At 45.2% G+C, this 20090-nt stretch overlaps 1 protein-coding gene across 6 annotated transcripts in view; it reads right to left on the bottom strand.

Moving 5' to 3' along the window:
* Garre1 (granule associated Rac and RHOG effector 1) overlaps positions 1-20090 on the bottom strand; it is a 93070-nt gene that overhangs the window by 14085 nt on the left and 58895 nt on the right. For all 6 annotated transcript variants that reach the window (XR_004943982.1, XM_036176945.1, XM_036176947.1 and 3 more), the window contains 7 exons: positions 18361-18501; positions 18014-18109; positions 17738-17899; positions 16616-16774; positions 14134-14231; positions 5477-5602; positions 1412-2421 (listed from right to left, as the gene is read on the bottom strand). Coding sequence is in view for 5 of the 6 variants with exons in the window: in XM_036176945.1 (XP_036032838.1) it covers positions 1412-2421; positions 5477-5602; positions 14134-14231; positions 16616-16774; positions 17738-17899; positions 18014-18109; positions 18361-18501 (1792 nt within the window). In the remaining variant the exon portion in view is untranslated. The remainder of the gene's footprint in view (positions 1-1411; positions 2422-5476; positions 5603-14133; positions 14232-16615; positions 16775-17737; positions 17900-18013; positions 18110-18360; positions 18502-20090) is intronic.

Genomic DNA, 20090 nt, shown 5'->3' with positions numbered 1-20090 from the left:
ACCCTGTCTCAAAACAAAACAAAACAAAACAAAAACAAAAACAAAAAAAATGAAAGAAATTTTAGTGTTGGCCAGGCGGTGTTGGCCAATGCCTTTAATCCCGGCATTTGGGAGGCAGAGGCCAGCAGATCTCCGTGAGTTTGAGGCCAGCCTGGTCTACTGAGCAAGTTTCAGGACAGACTCCAAAGCTACACAGAGAAATCCTGTCTCAAACAAACAAACAAACAAATAAATAAGCAAGCAAATAAACAAATAAATAAGAAAGAAAGAGAGAGAGAGAAAGGAAGGAAGGAAGGAAGGAAAGAAATGCTAGTGTCTTCCATTAAATTTCATTTCTTTCTTTTATCTTTTTTGATAGGTTCTCACTATAGCCCAGGCTGGCCTCAACTCAGAGACCTGCCTCTGCCTCCCCAATGCTTGGGTTAAAGGTGTGCATCATCGGTTTGGGCATTTAGCTCAGTGGTAGAGCATTTGCCTAGCAAGCGCAAGACTCTGGGTTTGATCCTCAGCTCAAAAAAAAAAAAAGGTGTGCATCATCACACCTGCCTTATTTTCTCTTTTTAAAAATGTTGGGGTTGAGGATTTAGCTCAGTGGTAAAGCACTTGTCTAGCAAGTACAAAACCCTGGGTTCGGTCCTCAGCTACAAACAAACAAACAAAATGTTGTGTATCTGTTTCACCTGTATGTATGTCTGTGCACATGCACACAGCACCCACTCAGACCAGAAGAGGAAGTGAACCCAGGTCCTCTGCAAGAGTAGCTGGTGCTCTTAACCACTAAACCCCAAGGTCCGAAATTGAAAGCCTATCATGGCTACAGAGTAAGTTTGAAGTCAACCTGGCAAATTAGTGAGACTCTGTTTCAAAATTTAAAAAATGAAACACAGGTTGGGTATGTGGCTCAGTGGTAGAGTGCTTGCTTACTATGTGAGAGGCCCTGGGTTCAATCCCTAGTACCAGAAAAAGTAAAAAATAAAAAAAAAATAGGATTACAAAATCAGGGCTCTTGCCATGCAGTGGTGGTGAACCTTTAATCCCAGCACTTGGGAGGCAGAGGCAGGTGATTTCAAGGTGATCCCTGTGAATTCGAGGGCAACCTGGTCTACAGAGTGAGTTCCACAGCAGCCAAGGCTACATGGGGCTCTCAAGATGGATAAAGGTGCTGCCTTACCTTCTCAGCCACCTGCCCAGTCTGCTGCTCATTCTTGCTACATCTCCCTGTACTTGACAGAAGACAGACAGAAGGTCCTAAAGACAGCTAAGGGGGCAGGGGTGGTGCTTACTAGTAGAACACACTAGTACACACATGTACTGTACCTTCATAAGGCTTGTAGTGGATAAGCCTCTCAGAATTCATCAGTGACTGTACTGTATTTTTAAAAGAGGTGAACAGTGGGAAGGCCTCACTTACCTGCAGGATCAAAAGGCAAAATCTCTCCCAGCATTCCAAAGACTCCATCACTTTGGTCACGGTTTGGCCAGGTGTTATTCCTAGGTCCCTGTGGCTTCTGTCCCAAAACTTCTGACATCATATTGTCCATATAGCTGCTCACTAGGCCCAAGCTGTACAAGTCAGAGCTGAGATCAGATATGCCAGGCCACTGACCAAGAGGAGACAGACCCGCTGCCATGGGTGGTACTGGCTGCTGAGATGAGCCATGTACCCATTTCCCAGGTGCCCGAGGCTGGGGTGGAGTCTGCTGTGATCCAATGGGTTGGAGCAGGTGTTGGTAGTACTGGACCTGGGGCTGCTGTTGTTTTGGAGACTGCTGCTGAGGTGCCAGACCTTGCTGGGGTGCCAGAGGCGTGTGTGCTCCAGCCTGGGGTGGCCGTAGTGGAGGGACCATTGGCAGTGATGGCTGCTGTGGTTGAATGGCTCCCGCCTTCTGTTCAGTCACCATGGCAGTGGCAGTAGAATTACGCCTTGTCACTAGTGGGGACCCCTGATGGGACTGGCCCATGGTAAAGCCTGAGAGAAAATCTATCACTTCCTGCATTTCCTGATCAGTGGGTAAGTTCATGCCCTTCTCATCCTTGCTATCTTCCCCATGCAGGAAGTTCTCATGACTCTCCAGGAGAAAACCATTGACCATTGGATTACTGGAATTCTGAGCTGACTGGGAAGGGTCTGTAGTCCTAGGGAAGTTACCAATGTTCAAAATGCTCTGTAACCGTGTATCAATATTGCCTGTCATTTTGGCCTTCTCCTCTGAACACCCAGCTGTGAAGATGGTTTTGGAATAGTGTGTGCTGCTGGAGCTGGTGCATGACACCTTCTTGGTGAACCGAGATGTTAGTTTGGAGAAGGTCTTCTGCAGGCCTGAGGATTTGCTTCCATTTCCAGAGGGCAGATCAGCCTGGTTCCCAAAATCACAGATGTCCCTTTGTAGCTGGATCTGTATACATGGCAGAGCTTGTTCCCTATTTGAACAGGAGGAAAAGAAAAGAGAGGAAAGGACATCCCAAGCTGGAGAACGAAAGCCTTTTTTGGTGTGGATTGCTAACTAGCATGATGATGTTTTCGGCCTCAGCACTCCAGAGTGCGCAAGTAAGCTACAGGGAGATGGAGGAAAGAAGGGCCAAGAACTTGCCTGACTTTGAGAAAAAGACCTTTCTGGTGGTGTCCTGGTTGATTTCTGTTTTTGTTTTTTATCAACCTGACATAAGCTAGTTATGTGGGAATTGGAACCTCCATTGACAGGCAACGCTGTAGGTAAGACTGGGCATTTTCTTTCCTTTTTTTTGGATTTTTGAGACAAGGTTTCTCTGTGTAGCCCTGGCTGTCCTAGAACTCACTCTGTAGACCAGGGTGGCCTTGAACTCACAGAGATCTGTCTGCCTCTGCCCCCTAAATGCTGGCATTAAAGGCATGTGACACCATTGCCTGACGTGGGCATTTTCTTTCTTTCTCCCCACCCCCCTTGCTTTAAGATTTATTTATTTATTATGTATACAGTGTTCTGTCTGCACACCACAAGAGGGCACCGGATCTCATTACAGATGGTTGTGAGGCACTATATGGTGCTGGGAATTGAACTCAGGACCTCTGGAAGAGCAATCAGTACTGTTAACCACTGAGCCAGCTCTCCAGCCCCAAATGAGAATTTTCTTGATCAGTGATTGATGAGGGAGGGCCCAGCCCTCTATGGGCAGTGCCACCCCAGGCACATGGTCCTGGACTCTATAAAAAAGCAGACTTTGCAAGCCATATAAAGCAAGCCAGTAAGAAGCATTCCTTCTGCTCCTACCTCCAGGTTCCTGCCTTGGCTTCCTAGATGAGACTGTATAATCCGGGAATCAAATCCACACCCCCACACACTTGCTTTTGTCCCTGGTCTTCTCATAACAATAGAGGGTAACTAGGGCAGGTGGGTCCTGGGTTCATCTGCTTTATACATAAGTAAATGAATACCCAGTGTTTAGCATAAGGCTATATATAACGTGGTGTCTGGAGCTGGAGTGAAACCTATGTGTGGCATACAAGAGCAGGGCCTGGCTAGTGTGGAGGTGCAACTGGCAGATTCGGGAGAAAAACAATGGACAAATGCAAACAGTAGGAGGTGAGGCTAGGGGTGGAGGGTGACGGGGAAGGTGTTAGGGTCACTATGTATTGATGCCGTTACTTCTAAGGATTTTTGAAAACTCTTTTTTCTTTTCTTTTTCCTTTTGGTTTTTCAAGACAGGGTCTTTCTGTGTAGCCCTGCCTGTCCTGGAACTCATTCTGTAGACCAGGCCAGGCTGGCTCAAACTCTGAGATCCTCCTGCCTCTGCCTCCTGAGTGCAAGTGCTGGGATTAAAGGCATATATGACGATGCCTGGCCCAAGTACACTCTCTACTGCAGGAGAATACTGTAGATAAATAGGACATAAGGCAGCTGATGACTGCTATGACCCTTAACATTTCACTGAACTCATCATGTGTTAAGAGGAGAAAGCTGGGGGGGGGGGGGGGGCTTGTATCCCTAGGAGTCACAGTAAGATGATTTCAAAAGTTCAAGGCCAATCTAGACTACATAGTAAATCTGAGGCCAGCCTGAGGTCCAAATGAAGTGTCAGGAGAGGAAGGGAAAAGAGATGAGAGAATGGAAAGAATGAAGTCGGCACAGGGCACACCGAGATGAGTTCTCAGCACAGAGATGTATCTCTTCAGAGAGACAGACAGGAGAGGGAAGAAAAGAGGCAGAGGAGAGAGGGAAGGGGATTTGCCTCCGAGGGACAAAGGACTGCCTCTGGATAGAGGAGACAGACCCACAGGCAAAGGACAGTTTATAAAGGGAAAGAGGGAGACCCAGTGTTAGGATGAGTGGGTTTGTTTTGATTGTCCATGTACATTAGGGTAGCCCAATGGGACGCTTTTTTTTGTTTTGGTTTTGGTTTGTGGTTTTTCAAGACAGGGTTTCTCCCTGGCTGTCCTGGAACTCTTTTGTAAACCAGGCTGGCCTTGAACTGGGAGATTCCCCCACCTCAGGGATTGAAGGTGTGTGCCAAAAGGGAGCTTTTTATTGCTGGACTTCAAAACTTTGGTAGCTGGACCTTGGTGATCAGTCTTAGGAATAAGTCTGGCATACCCAAGTGTCCAAAGGGACTAGACCGTTGTGGCTAGCTTTAGGGACGTGATCTAAAGTTACAAGGGAGAGGCAAGCAGGGAGGGCAAGGCCTGCCAGCGCCCTGTTTGCTGTGCCCGGGCTGCTCGAGCCCTTCAGGTATGGCTGTACGTTTAAGGTATCCACTAGTACTAACATGAATAACTCAGAGTGCATCTTCTAACTTTTCGACTACTTCCAAGTACAAATAAGCTTCATGAAGGATACAAGTACATTTTCTAAACTTTTCTCTGCTTTTGTTTATGAGGATGGAAACTGGATCAAAAGTTCTCTCCATGACCTTCCTTTCTGATTAAAAGAATGAAATGTTAACATATTAAGAAATATGGGTAATGGAGAAAAAATAAAACTTTGCTCTTTTCTTGCATCTTTTCTACATGTTTGACCCATCTTGAAATAAAGTTACCAGAAAGTGCCCTTTCTTGGTTTTTTGGGAGGGTGGGGTGAGTGGGTGGGAACAGGGTCTGTGTAACAGCTCTGGCTGTCCTGAAACTTGCTTTATACACCAGGCTGGCCTCAACTCACAGAGATCCCCTTGCCTCTGCTTCTGAGTGCTGGGATTAAAACATGTGCCACTACTTCCTGGCTTTCCTTTTTTGTTGTTCTGTATTTCAAGACAGGGTTTCTCTCTGTGTAGCCTTGGCTGTCCTGGAACTCACTCCAGAGACCAGGCTGGCCTCAAACTCACAGAGATCCACCCCTTCACCTCGGTCTTTAATCCTCTGGGGTTAAAGTGAGTGGCACCACTGCTTTCTTTCTTTCTTCACTTACCACATACTCTGTGGCACGAGAATACATGGACTGCTCCTGGCTGTGGATCTAAAACGTAAACCACATGTACAGCTACTTCAAGTGAGTGGAGGGCCACCAACCTTCCTGCTCTCCAGCGGTTTAGGTCCAACACGGCTGTGTACAGCACATCCACCAGACCCAGGGTCTTCTCAGGATCCAGGCTTCTCTGCAGCAGGGACATTGTTGCAGGGTCTTCCTTCAGGCACCTACAAACCAGGTCACATTAGTCTTGGCCATACTTCTTTGTAAAGGTGTTCAGAGAAAGCATAGAAAAGACTACAACTTACATATTTTTAGCATAAAACCAAACAAAACAGGTGTGGTAGTGCACACCTTTTAGTCTAAGACGGATGGCTGAGTTTAAGGCCAGCCTGGTATACATAGGGACTTCCAGGACAGCCAAGGCAACAGAGAGAAACTGCCCCCCCCCAAAAAAAGCCTCATCAACCTAGGGAGTCCAGAAACAGTGAGTCTGACACTAGAACTCCTGTGCAAAAGGAGAGACAACACTGGCACCGTGGGTCTCTCAATAGGAGCACGCTCCAGTAGCAAGCATACTCAGACAGAATACGGCACAAACAGAGTAGCATGGCTGTAGTAGAACATATTTAAAGTAAGCTAAACTTTCCATTGTAGGAGGGAAACATAAATCACAATGTTCTTCAAAGCATCTAGTACACGTTTAAAGGAAATCTTAGCTACATTTGATTCACTTAACTCTCAGAATGTGAACATTAGCCCAAAACTAGGTATCATTTAACAAACTTCTCACAAAACCTATTTCCTACTTCATATAATTTCTTGAATGACACTGAAGGTAGACGTACTCTCAACAGCAGCCAACCATCGCACATGTTTGGGCTCTGCCTCCAGTTCTGACACGGACCTTCTAAACTCTCATCATTTCCAGAGTGACAAGGATGCTTCTGTTCTAGTTTGGTCCCTGACACAAAGCTTTATCTATTTTATTTTATTTATTATTTTTGTTTTGTTTTGTTTTGAGACAGGGTTTCTCTGTGTATCCCCAGCAACCTGAAACTTGCTCTGTAGACCATGCTGGCCTCAAACTCAGAGATCCATCTACCTCTGCCTCTTGAGTGCTGGGATTAAAGGCGTGCGCCTCCACTGCCCGGTGACGCACAGCTTTTAAATCACTTGGAGTTTCCTAGGTGATATGAGTGTTTTGGCAATGGAATAAAGGAAAGCACAGATGCTGGACACACACCTGTGACTGAGCTGGAACCCTAGCTCCAAACTGCCTTTCATTCTATTGAGATTACCTGTTGAAGGACTCCTGGGTAGCAGCAGGTTGGGGGCTGATCACTTAGAAAGACCAGACCATTACTAGAAGCTCGGGAAGACCTTTAACACCATTTTGCCAACCTCTGGAGGCAGAGGGAGGAGCCCCAGAGCAAGTTATAATCAACCACACCTACGTGATAAAAAAATCACTAAGATGGGTTGGTGGGAATACAAACTTGTACAGCCACTATGGAAATCAGTATGACGGTTTCTCAGAAAATTGGGAATCAATCTACCTCAAGACCCAGCCATACCACTCTTGGGCATATACCCAAGGAATGCTCAATCATACCACAAAGATACATGCTCAACTACGTTCATAGCAGCACTATTCGTAATAACCAGAACCTGGAAACAACCTAGATACCTGTCAACTGAAGAAGGGATTAAGAAAATGTGGTATTGGGGCTGGAGAGATGGCTCAGAGGTTAAGAGCACTGACAGCTCTTCCAGAGGTCCTGAGTTCAATTCCCAGCAACCATATGGTGGCTCACAGCATCTATAATGGAATCTGATGTTCTCTTCTGGGACATGTACAGGTGTACATGCAGATAGAGCATCATATACATAAAATAAATATTAATTAAAAAAAACAAAAGAAAAGAAAATGTGGTCCATATACACAATGGAGTACTACTCAGCAGAGAAAAACAATGACAGCATGAAATTTGCAGGCAAATGGATGGAACTAGAAAATATCATCCTGAGTGAGGTAACCCAAACCCAGAAGGACAAACATGGCATGTACTCACTCATAAGTGGATACCAGATATAAAGCAAAGAACAATCAGACTGCAACCCACAGAACCAGGGAGGCTATATAGCAGGGGGGACCCTAAGATGACTGTGGCTTATAGTAAGTTTGGTTTTACTCAATTACTGGGCAAGCCTCAGTGAAACATTTCACTATTAGGATAAGAATTTATACTGTATCAAGCTGGTAATAGAAAAATAAATAAAAATGAAAAAAATCACTAAGATGGGAGAACTTCCACTCAAGGTGCTAGCAGGGGATATGCTTGGAGAAGATGGGGGTTTCATGCCCTTCCCATATAGCTTTCCCATGCACACCTCCATTTGACTGTTCATCTGTCTCTGCTGAAGCATCCTTTATAATCAGCCCATACTTGTATGTTCCTGAGTTCCAGGAGTCACTACAACAAATTATCAAACTTGAGGAAGAGATTGTGGGAACTCCCAATTACAGGAGATTGGTTAGAAAGGGCAATAACATCCTGGGCTTGGCTATGAAGTGGGAAGCAGACTTGTGGAACTAAGCCATTAACCTACTGGGCTCTGTGTTAACTTTGGGTGGTTTGCATCAAATTCAAGTATAGGGTACCACTGTCTGTAGAAAATCAGGAGAACTGCTTGGTGTGGGAAGTCCAGTGTTTGCTAAGTGTCATGTGAATATGGGACTCTGTCTGTAGGCCTACATGGATTTCTCTGTCTAGTCTGTCTATCAGGAACAGGCTAATGTGTTTTTATGATTTTTTAAAAAAAATATTTTATATGTATGAGTGTTGCCTACATTTCTATGTACCATGTGCATGCCTGGTGTCCATGAGTTCGGGGAGGATATTGGAACCCCTAGAACTAGAGTTATAGATGGTTATGAACCACTATGTGGGTGCTGGGAACAGAATCCTCTGAAGAATAGGCAGTGCTTTTAACTGCTGAGCTACCACTCTAGCCTCCCCCTACCCCAACCTCCATTTTAAACTTTTAAAATAAGAGTCTTGCTATTTGGGTGCTGGAAAGATGGCTCAACAGTTAAGAACTCTTGCTGTCCTTTCAGAGAACCGGGGTTCAATTCCCAGCACCCACATGGTAGCTCACAACTGTAACTCCAGTTCCAGGGGATCCAACACCTTCACACAGACACGCAAGCAGGCAAAACATCAATGCACATAAAATAAATAAATTATTATTTTTAAAAAAGAGTCTTGCTATGTAACATAGGCTGTCTTCAAATTTATGCTCTTTCTACCTCAGCCTTCCAAGTGCTAGGATAAGAAGTGTGGACTACAACACCTGGTTTAAGATAGCTTCTTTTTTTTTTTTTTCTGTCGGAGCTGAGGATTGAACCCAGGGCCTTGCACTTGCTAGGCAAGTGCTCTACCACTGAGCTAAATCCCCAGCCCCTTAAGACAGCTTCTTAATAAACTCAGACACAGCCCAAGCCAAGGGTCTTTATCTACCTCCAAATTACTCTCCCTCTCACTCCGGCCTGAGTCCGTCTGTCACCCTGCCCCTGAGGTCTCCCCCTGTTCTGACTAGGTGTGCCACACCTGAGGGCCTTTGCTCTGCTGCTGCCTTTGCCTGGGCAGCTCTCAGAACAGCCAAGTACCTCTCGCATCTCCACTGTCCACTACAGTCTCGATACAACAGCCTCTCCTGAACCAGAGAGCTTACTGTTCGAGAAACAGGCTTCCTGCCAGTTCCTGGGCATTCTGCAGCCTCTGAAAGGAGACAGCAGTACCCCCAACATGACTTGGCTAGGGAAGAAACTTCAGTATGAGGATAGAACTGGCCAACAAAGGAAACCTGACGCTGGACTCCTAGGAGAGCTTCTTTTATCCAGACAGACCAAGGTTTGGACACCCAATTCTCTGGTCTGCAACACTGACTGCCAGGACACACCACCTGCTCCAAGTCCCTCGGCCCACTTCAGATTGAGTCTGGGCTTGGCACTGTGCTTTTACCAACCAAGAGATCATTAGTTGCTCAGACAAAAAAAAGAACACTATAGTTCCTAGTAATTTATTTTTCTGAAAATTAAGTTTTAGTTACATATTAGCCTTGAAAGCTAACCAATAAACCACCTTTAAGACTGCCTAGGGGAGCCGGGCGATGGTGGCGCATGCCTTTAATCCCAGTACTCGGTAGGCAGAGCAGGCAGATCTCTGTGAGTTCAAGGCTAGCCTGATCTACAGAGTAAGTTCTAGGACAGCCAGGACTGTTTCACAGAGAAACCCTGTCTCGAAAAATAAATAAATAAATAAAAATAAATAAAAAGACTGCCTAGGGTTCCCCCCATGATAGGGTTTCTCTGTGTGCCCCGGCTGTCCTGGAACTAACTCTAGACCAGGCTGGCCTCAAACTCAGAGATTTGCCAGCTTCTGCCTCCTGAGTGCTGGGGTTAGAGGTGTGCTTCATCATGACTGGCTTTAGAATAAATTTTAAATTTACATTATTTTGTGTATGTAGGTGTAGGTGTTTGTGCCTGAACACAGAGGTCAGAGGGCAACTTTCAGGAGCTGGCTCTTCCCTTCTTCCATTGGGTCCTAGGGACTGAATGAGGCTGTCAGGATTAAGGTTATACAATGAGCTGTCTTGCTTGTTTCAGTTGTGTTTTTATTATTACATTTTATTTATTTAGTATGTGTATGTGCATGAATACACAAGTACAAAGGGGCATGTGAGGACAATTGTAGAGCTGGTTCTCCCCTTCCACCATGTGGATCTCATACACTCAGGTTATCAGGCTTGCTGGCAAGAACATGTTGAGCCATCTCACAGGCCTCATTTTGTTTCTTCTTCTTCTTGCTATACAACTGCCTTGAATTCCTGGTCCTCCTGCCTCTGATTCCTAAGTACTCGAATTAACTTTTAAAAATCAACTTTCATACAAATAATGTATTTCTTCTAAGATTTATTTTATTTTTTATTATTATTATTACTTGAGGTAAGATCTCACTACATAATCCTGGCTGGTCTGAACTTGCTATGTAGACCAGGCTAACCTCAAACTCACAGCGTCTTCCTGTGCCTACCTCCTGAGTGCTAAGATTAAAGGTGTGAACCACTACTCCTGGCTTTATTATTTTTAATTATGAATATGTGTGTGAGTCTGTGCAGGTGACTGCCAGTTTCTAAGGAGGTCAAAGGCATTAAATCCTCTGGAACTAGAATTATAAATGGCTGTGAGCTACTCAATTTGGGTGCTGGGAACTGAACTCAGGTCCTCTGCAGTAAGTGGTTTTAATAGCTGAGCCACTTTGCCAGCCATGTTTCATTTTTTAAAAAAGTTTTCTATTTCTTTCCAGTGTGTATGTGTTCATGAGTGCCATGGCACTCACGTGGAGGTTAACAACTTTGGAGCTAGTTCTTGGTCACGTTTAGATGGTTCAGGGATCAGAGTCAGGCCTTCACCCTTGCTCACTAGGCACTCTACCCACTGACCTAATTTGTTGGCCATGTTTCATTATGACACTTCATCCACGCCTATCACTGCCTTTTCCTCACTCTATCTGCCTCCTTACCTCCTCGTCCTCATCATCATATTCATTCTCCTGCTGTTCTGTCCTGTATCGGTATGTGTGGAGAATGAAATATCTGTGTGTGAGAGAGACAGACAGAGGAGGTATGCTGTTTACATAGCCTGTAACAGCAATCCTTCTGTCAGCCTCCTCAGTGACAGGAAGACAGGGATGTACCATTATGGCTGGCTGAATAAATTCTTGACTAGTTTGCTGACAATCATTTTCCCAAGAATGAGTAACGTGGTCTTGCTTCAGCCTTTCCAATACGTATAGACTTGAATAGGCCAAAATCTCTAACTTGAAATGCTCAAAATCCAAATAAAAAATGCTAGCAAAGACAACAGAAGCGGAAAATTCCACAACTGATCTCAAGTGCAAGGTCATAGTGAAGATCAGGAGAACTACAAGCACTGTATGAGACCAGCGTGGGCCTAGAGGGAATAGCTATCTGAGGCCCAGAGGACTCTGTGCTCAGACTTCAGGCTCATTCTCACACACCTCATCCTATCTACATGCAAACACTTTAAAAACAAAACCACACCAAACGACAGCTGGGGTCTGAAATACTTCATATTTCATTTCATAGAAGAGACACTTGATCTTAGCTTCCAAGAGAAAAAGCAAAACCCCAAACCAAAAAAAAAAAAAAACCTTATTTTTGTCATCATTACCAAAAATAGACAGCAGAGGGAGCCCTTGCAAGGACTTCCAGCCTACAAGGCCACTTCAGGAGGTACAGTGAATGAATTACAAAGGAAGTGGACCACTCAGGCAGTGTTTGGGTAGAAAACAACACTAGTTTAGCAATAGCTGTTTACATTCACCCAACTATGTAAAAGTTTTATCTGTTTTTCTCAAAATGAGAATCCTTATAAAATTTAATACTTTTCAATGAGCTAGACATGGTGCCATACATAGGTAATCCTAGTTCAGGAGGTGGAGGCAAGAGGCTCAGGAGTTCAAAGTCATTCTCAGATACACAGTGAGTTTCAGGCCATCCTGTGTTACATAAGAACCTGTCTAAAAAAAACAAAAAGCTTTTAAAATAAGAATCTGAATTGGAAATTTTAATTAGGAATTCAGAAATTGCAAAATCTTACAGAAAACTGAGCCTTTTAAGTTATTGTTTCGTAAGAATGATATACATATATACAGGGCTGGTTAGGAGCACTTGCTGTTCTTGTGGAGGACCCAGGTTCAGTTCCCAGCACCCTACAACAGCTCTATAATTCCAGTCCCAGGGGATGCAACACCCTCTTCTGACCTCTGAGGGCACAAGGTATGTATGCATGTGTTACACATACATGCAGGTACTTTTTTTTTTTGGTTTTTCGAGACAGGATTTCTCACCTTTCCTGGAACTTTGGAGACCAGGCTGGCCTCGAACTCACAGAAATCCACCTGCCTCTGCCTCCCAAGTGCTGGGATTAAAGGTGTGCACCGCCCAGCCAACATGCAGGTACTTATACATATAAAAGTAAATGAATCTATCTTTAAAAAGATCTCTATTATCAACCTACCTACCTTGATGACCACTGATTTCAGGACGCTATTGTTAAGATAAATCCACATGAGTCCATTTAATGGGTAACAGGGATTTATTAAGATATTAAAAATTGAAGAAATATACTCATGAATACAGAACGGAGTAAACAGCTGAAGTCGTCCTCTGTTCTGACTCGGAAGAATCCACCTGGTAGTTGGATCAGACCAGGAAGTAGGCAGCAGGGAGAAGGGGCCCTTTTCCCTTTCCTTTTAATGGTAAGAAGCACCACCTTCTTTGGGCCCTATAGCTCAAGGTCATGGGTGGAGCAAATACACTACACACTATACCACTTCAGCAGCCATACTAATGCTTTCAAATTTCTGAGCTGGAATTATAGACAGTTGTGAGCTACCTGATGTGGGTGCTAAGAAGTGAACCCAGGTCCTCTGGAAGAGCAGAAAGTGCTCTTATCCACTCTTCAGTTCCCCAAATTATTGTTTTTATACTTATGTAGGGGTTGGTGGACAACTTGCAGGAGGAAGCCATTCTCTCCTTTCACCTGTGTAGGTTCTGGGACTTGAACTTGGGTTTGGTGGCAAGGGCCTTTCCTGGGTGAGCCATCTCTCTAACCAGCTAATCATTCTTTCTTCCTTTATTTAGTTATTTGTTTGTTTATTTAATCTGAGATGGTGTCTCATGTATTCTGGGCTAGTCTAAACTTCTTTTGTAGTGGAGGACAACGTTGTAGCTGAGGATGTCCTTGAATTTCTGATGCTCCTGCTTCCCCCAAGCTCAGTTTTATGAGATGCTGGAGACCAAACCCAAGGGTCATGCATTCTGGGCCAGCACTCTACAACTGAGCTACATTCAAGCACAGCAATGGCCATTCTTGTGCACACATCAAGGACAAACCCCGAGAGATGCAATGTGGAATTGCCCAGGGCATGCCCTCAGCTTCAGATACTCCATACACTTTTCTCCAAAAAAAGCCTGTGTGATTTCTTCTCGATCCAACAACCTCTTGGCCTGTTTCTGCAGTAGCTTAAACCAGTACTTCCTCAGTATTTCTTATTGTTATTCTAAGTCAATCTACTATTTTTGGGCAAAATGCATCTTGCTGTGATCACTGAGTGAGGTTGTGCATTTTCTTTATTTCCTTGTGCATCGTGCCTTCTTTTCTGGCTTATGGGATCATATTGCTGGCCTGCTTCCTTACTTGTTTATAGAAGCATATTTTCCTGAAAAAAACAGACTATGAATAACCCTTTATCTTTTGAAGTGTACTAAAAAGGGCCTTATCTATCCTGAGACTTACAGTGACACTTGGCATATAATGGTATGAGTTCAAGGTCACCAGGGCTGTGACTGGAACAGGGTGAAGAAGGAACTCTACAGTTTCTACTCGGCTTTGGGAAAACAATGGTGACTTAATGGGAACAGAAGACACTGTGGCTTCGGTAACAAGGTAACACTGCTCATTATGGTCAGGTTCCACAGTAGCAAAAGATACCCAGCCTTCAGACTTTAGTCTTCTGTTAATAAAAGTCAAATTGGGCCAGGCAGCAGTGGCACACACCTTTAATCCCAGTACTCAGCCTGGTCTACAAAGAGCATGTCAGGACACCCAGAGAAACCTTATCTCAGAAACCAAAATAAATAAATAAAATAAAAATAATCAAATTACCATGTGGATGGAACTTGAACCACAATTCTGGAGCCTTCTAGACTGATCTGGGGTGCGTAGGCTTCTTTATTTTCGATCTGTGCTGTGTCAACAACCACCTGGGAAAGAAACAAAGGTAACCACCAGGTTCAGAGAGCTTCCAGTGATCAGACATCCCAGTATGTACACGTGTCAGATGCTCAGTGACCAGCAGAACTGTCCACTGCACATCTGTACTGAGACCAGTAAGGTCCCAGAGACAACAGCAAGTAATGGTGTCTAAACACACAGAAATCGAATTCTGACTGTGGGGTCCACTCGACTGTAGCTGTTAGAATTACAAGTCCCTCCAGATGAGTGGGGTTTATATGCCTGTCATCGCAACCCTTTGAGGTCAGCCTGTGCAGTAGGAGACCTTGTCTCAAAAAGAAGAAATCAATGGGGCTGGAGAGCAGGCTCAGGTGTTGAGAGTACTCCCTGCTCTTCCAGAAATTCTGAGACCCAGCACCCACATCAAGCTGCTCATTGCCACCTCAACTCCAGCTCCAGCAGGTCCAATGGCCTCTTTTGGCCTCCACATTCTCTCTCTCTCTCTCTCTCTCTCTCTCTCTCTCTCTCTCTCTCTCTCTCTCTCACACACACACACACACACACACACTCACACACACACACACACTCTCTCTCTTAACTTTAAAATAAAGTCCTAAAATAAATGTTTAACTGGAAGAGAGGAATGAAGGAAAGGACTTGAAAAGGAAGAGAAGGAAGAGGAGGAGGAGGGAGGATGGACTGCGCATTCTTTACTGCAGTAGTTTTAAATTTTTATATAATTGAAAAAAAAAATTTCAGAAGTTGATCCAAGGTGGGCCTGGTGATACAGGCCTATAATCTAAGGTACTTGTGAGGCTGAGGGTCCATTTTAGAAGGGTCAAGCTACTAGTAGGTACTCCTCAGGATTCCAAACACAGCATCTAGTGGTGTTGATTTCCACCGCTATCAACGGGCTCTCACAGCAGGACCTTGGGAAACATTTCCTGTCCAAGTAACAGCCTTTGTGGGCCCTGACAGGTGTTTCCTCTCTCCCCCCACTCCTAGGACAATGGTCCACAAGGTTCTTTGTCAGCTACACAAAGGAACCCTGCCATAGTGGGTAAAGTGAAATGACCCTGGGTTCTAAGTAGGACTAGACTTCCCCTTAGGCTTACAGTGTTTTCTAAAAACAGCCTTCTCCCAATGTTCACTGTTGCCAGAGCCCCAGCTTCGGCTAGAGGGTCTCTGGAAATGTGTCTCAGCCTCTCTTTACTAGGTTAGTGGGGTGACTCTGTTTCTTGCTTTTCTTCCTACACAGATCTTCAACTTCCCATCACAAGGCAGCACTGCCCTCAACTAGGCCACCTGAGACCAACTCGGCCTCAAGCAGGGACAAGCACTATTCCAAGCTCTCCTTTCATGACAACAGGGTTAGACTAAAAAGAGGACTTACATTTGTTTGTTTGTTTGACACAGGCTGTCATTCTGTAGCCCTGGCTAGCCTAGAACTCTCTCCACCTGCCTTTGCCTACAGAGTGTTGTGTGTGTGCGTGCTCAGCAAGTTCTTTAGTTTTTGAACTCTCAGATTAGTTTCTTCTAACCTCAATACCACAATCTTTCAAACCTGCAAACACTCAATCTTTCAAAAGGAGCCATGACTACAAGGTGGAATCAAGCACGTGCAAAGCTACATGGGTGGATGTGCCAGCCAAAAACTAAGAGTGATTACAGATGCTCAGTTCTGGACCCAACCCAGTATCTTTTGCTTTTGTTTTCTTTCCTTGTTCTCTGACAGGTAAAGAGTAAACCACTGTCTTGAAGTAGACACTGCCGTGTTCTTATTCAAAAGGCACTGGGCAGAGGGTGAGGGTAGGAAATGGTTAGCTGGGGTCCGCTGATGCCGCACCATTCACAGGCAGACTCCTGCAGCCGCAACTAGGACTGCCGTGGGCAGATGAAGGGAGAGAGGCCAGGCCGAGTGCAGCGGCTGCCAGCCTGGCTGCGGTGTGGCTGCAGGGCGATCAAGGCCCACCCAGCAGCACTAATGCACTCGTTCCCTTGAGATGAGGAAGGCCTGCAACAGCACCATCCTGCAGCTAGAGTCCCAGCAAATGCAGGTTATCAATGTGTTAAAATGAACAGCTGGCGGCGGCGGCGGCGGCAGTGCACACCTTTAATCCCAGCATGGGAGGCAGAGGCAGGGGGATCTCTGTGAGTTCAAGGCCAGCATGGTCTACAGAACGAGTTCCAGGACAGCCAGGGCTACACAGAGAAATCCTGTCTCAAAAACAAAACAAAAACAAAACAAAACACACACACACACCCCAAAACTTTTGGTTTTGTGGGGAGAGCAGGGTCTTCCTATGTCTCTCAGGCTGGCCTCAAGCTCCTCCTTTGCCTCAGCCTCCTGAGTGCAGTGTGTCTGCACATCTGCCACCCCACAAGCTCCTCTTGTCCCTTCACACATACTCACCAGCCCCGCCTGGCCAAACAGCAGCTGCACAGCAGTCTTACAGGCGCCCCGCCACGTGGACGGGCACACCTGGTTCAGTACTTCTGTCACAGGAAGTTCATCCCGAGGTGTGATTCCATTGTAGCAGCCCGCTTCCTTGATGAGCTGTAACATGGTATGCTACAGATTGACAGAGGGAGAGTGCACATCTCAAGACACTGGCAAGGCTTCAAAACCTGTAGGAGTGCATTTCTACAACCACCCTCCAGAGAAGCATCTGACGACACCCACGTCATGCCGGTGGGAAAAAGAAAACTAAATTTTGTAACCAGGGTCTGTCTCACTGTGTGTCCCTGGCGGGCCTAGAACTCTCTATGTAGACCAGGCTGGCCTCAAACTCAGAGATTTTTCTCTTTTTTCTACTTTTCTCTGCCTCCCTGAGTGGTAGAATTACAGGTATGTGCCACCAAGCCTGGCCCAACTCTACTTTTTTTAGACAACAACAAAGTCAGTGTAGAGAGGCTCTGGAACAGACTGAATGAGCCCAAGTTCCAGCTCTCCTAATTTCTAGGCATGTTACTTTGGTTTCAGTTCCTCTGTCATATGGTAACTGGGGGAATAGCCATGCCTCAATGAGACACTAATTCAATAAAACAATGCATGCAAAGCACTTTGCTGTAATTACTGCATCAATGATGCTTCACAAATGACTATTATTATTGTACTAAGATTTCTGTTACTTAATTCTCAAAAAATGCACCAGCAAACATTAATCAATAGTAGCTCATGATATACTCTCAAACTCTGTTAAACATCTGAACAAATGTTTGTTATCTTAATTATTAATTTAAATTACTAATAAAACTTCCTTAGCAAATGTCTTATTATGTTACCCCAGGGCTGGGTGTGACAGTGTTTATTATGCATGTGTGAGGGCCTGGGTTCAACCCCTAGCACCATACACACACAAAGTGAGACTTCACAGGCTGCATTCACTGTACTCAGAAAAGTTAGAGCCTCCTCCTTTGATCTCCACTGTGTTTTGTAATCTACATTTTTCAAAAGCCCTCAAGTTTCCCAAAACAGTTCTATTTCCAAGTTTACGCTCAGGTGCTGGAACCCAGGGAGTCCAGGGAAAGCTACCGTCTTAAGCTTCAGATTGTCAGCAGCCGACTCATTAAAGGAGACCCCCTTCAGGAAGTGCGGTCCTATCTGCACAGGGACGATGGGAAGCTCACACTGCATGGGCTGGGGGGGTGTCTGCCTTCGCCCCGTCTGCTGAGCTTCTGCCTCGCTGCAGCAGCCCTGGAAAAGGTTTGGAGAGGAGAGCGGAGGTGACCTACAGCTCACACGGCATAGCATTTGGTTCCCACAGGACTGAGTGGACAACTCCCAGAGCCACCAGAGAGAAAAGTGTACCTGCAAACTTGCTTCAATGGCCTTCGGGTTCAAGTGGAAGCCAGCTTTCATTGCATATTCACAGTGGCCCAAGCTTTCCAGTGCTATTTTATATGCCTGCAAGAATCAGGGTTAATGCAGGGATTAGAATATGATCAAGTCCAACAAAAATAGGAACTCAAAATTTCTACAGTTGTGGAAGAGGTTAGGGAAGAATAGGTGGATGATTAAAACCAAAATACACTCTATGCATACAGGAAATTCTCAAAGAATAAAAATATTATGTTTAAAATTTTCTAGTTATTATTATTTTGTTGCCTTTTTAAGCAATCATTTCTCTATGCATCTGCTAGTATTGAAACACTTACCTGCAAAGCACTGTCAATTTTTATGTTTAGCTCTTTTAGCTGGTGCTCAGGAATTGCTGCACTTTGAGAACAAAAGAGTTGTTGGACTTCGATTCCTGCCAGGCGTCCATCACAGCCTCTCTCTCTTAATCTAGATGTTGCCTATGACATAAACAGTAACCAGTAGATAAAGAAGGGCACTACAGTTGCTAGCAAAATTCAAACAGTACCATCAACAACAAATCCTACCCCATAAATGAAGAAGTAAGCTGCATATACACCTGGAGTTCTGGACTGTTCACACTATGAAGTCGGTAGTCTGAAACTTTGCAGGCTTACTGGTCGTTTTGGAGACAGTCTTGCCATGTAACCCAGGGTGGCTTCAAGCTTACAAGTGGCATGCCTCAGCCTTCTGAGTAATGGGATTATAACCCTGTGCCACCATGCCTGACCAAATAATATTACTAGGAGTTAGTCTCTGTTCTTCTAGGTCAGGATAGGAATATTACCACAGGAAAGAAAACTAGCAGCTTCAACGCTGTCAAGTTCAAGACTTTCAGTGTACACACCAGCCTATAGACTAACCCAGCCCCGAAACCTAATGGTCTTCAGATTTAAACCATTTGACTCTTCCTAAGAATCTTCCAGTGAAATGTTCAGCCTCCAGGGGTTGTGCTAGCTGCTGACTGACACCAGTCCCTGCCTTCCTGGAGATGATGGCCTAGCCAGTCAGAAAGGTAAAACAATGAGAACTGTAGGAGGGGTCACAGCAGGCACAGAATGTGGTGTGAAGAGGCCATTTTCAGGAATCCTGGAATTCCAGGACTCTAAGGCGGAAGCAAAGGATTACAAGTTCCAGACCAAACTGGGCTACAAAACAAGAGCCTGTCTCAGAAAACAGCAATTTAGGTAGGGAGTTGGAACTGCATGTGCTCAGGGTAGGGTGAGGGTATGTCAAGGCACTAATAATCCCTAATCTCCACCAGGGATCCAAAACACTCCAAGGAACTCTATAAAGTAGACCGACAAGGCAGGCCTCAGTATGCCAGAGTGAGGCACCCATATCTGACACGACAAAACGAGAAGCAAAGGTGTCTGACTTTTCAGAAAAGTATGACCCACCCTCCCAAAGCTAGGAATGGGGGTGCAGAAGAGGGACAGCCCCAGAGTATCTGGAGATGAGATGGCGGGGCTCTCCTAAGGATCTGACCGGGTGTGGACGGCACCCTGACCACCGTGAGGACAGTACAGGGGCTGAAGGTCGGTCTCAGGTCTCGGGTGCACAGTCTGGTGCAGACGGCACCCTGACCACTGTACAGAGAGAAACATGGTGAGAAGCCACCTGTCGAACTTAAGATAGGCGGCTGTTTAACTCAGGGCCCTGGATCCCATAGAAAGTGGGTTGACCAAATACATTTGAAGCATCCCTCTGCACAGGTGTGTTCTAAGTCCCAATACTGGGTAGAGACCCCCCAGGGAAAAAGAAACCTAATACTGAACCATGAGAAACTCACCCTCAGAAGCTGTACTGAAGAGAGGCTAGCAAAGCAGATGAAGAAAGGGCAGCTCAGAGCAAAGCAGGTAACCTTGTCCTTAACATTAATTCCAAATGCTTCCATGTATTTATTTAGTGTGTGTGGAGGACCGGGCACACGTGTGATGACACAGTGTGTATGTAGAGACTGGAGGGCAACTTTTGGGAATCGGTTCTCTCCTTTGACACCGTCTTCCGAGGGACAGAACTTATGCTT

This window comes from Onychomys torridus, chromosome 1, assembly GCF_903995425.1.
Source record: "Onychomys torridus chromosome 1, mOncTor1.1, whole genome shotgun sequence".
In the NCBI taxonomy this organism is placed as follows: Eukaryota; Metazoa; Chordata; class Mammalia; order Rodentia; family Cricetidae; genus Onychomys; species Onychomys torridus.
The sequence above is the reverse complement of the archived record's forward strand: the minus strand, read 5'-3'. Positions and strand labels throughout refer to the sequence as shown.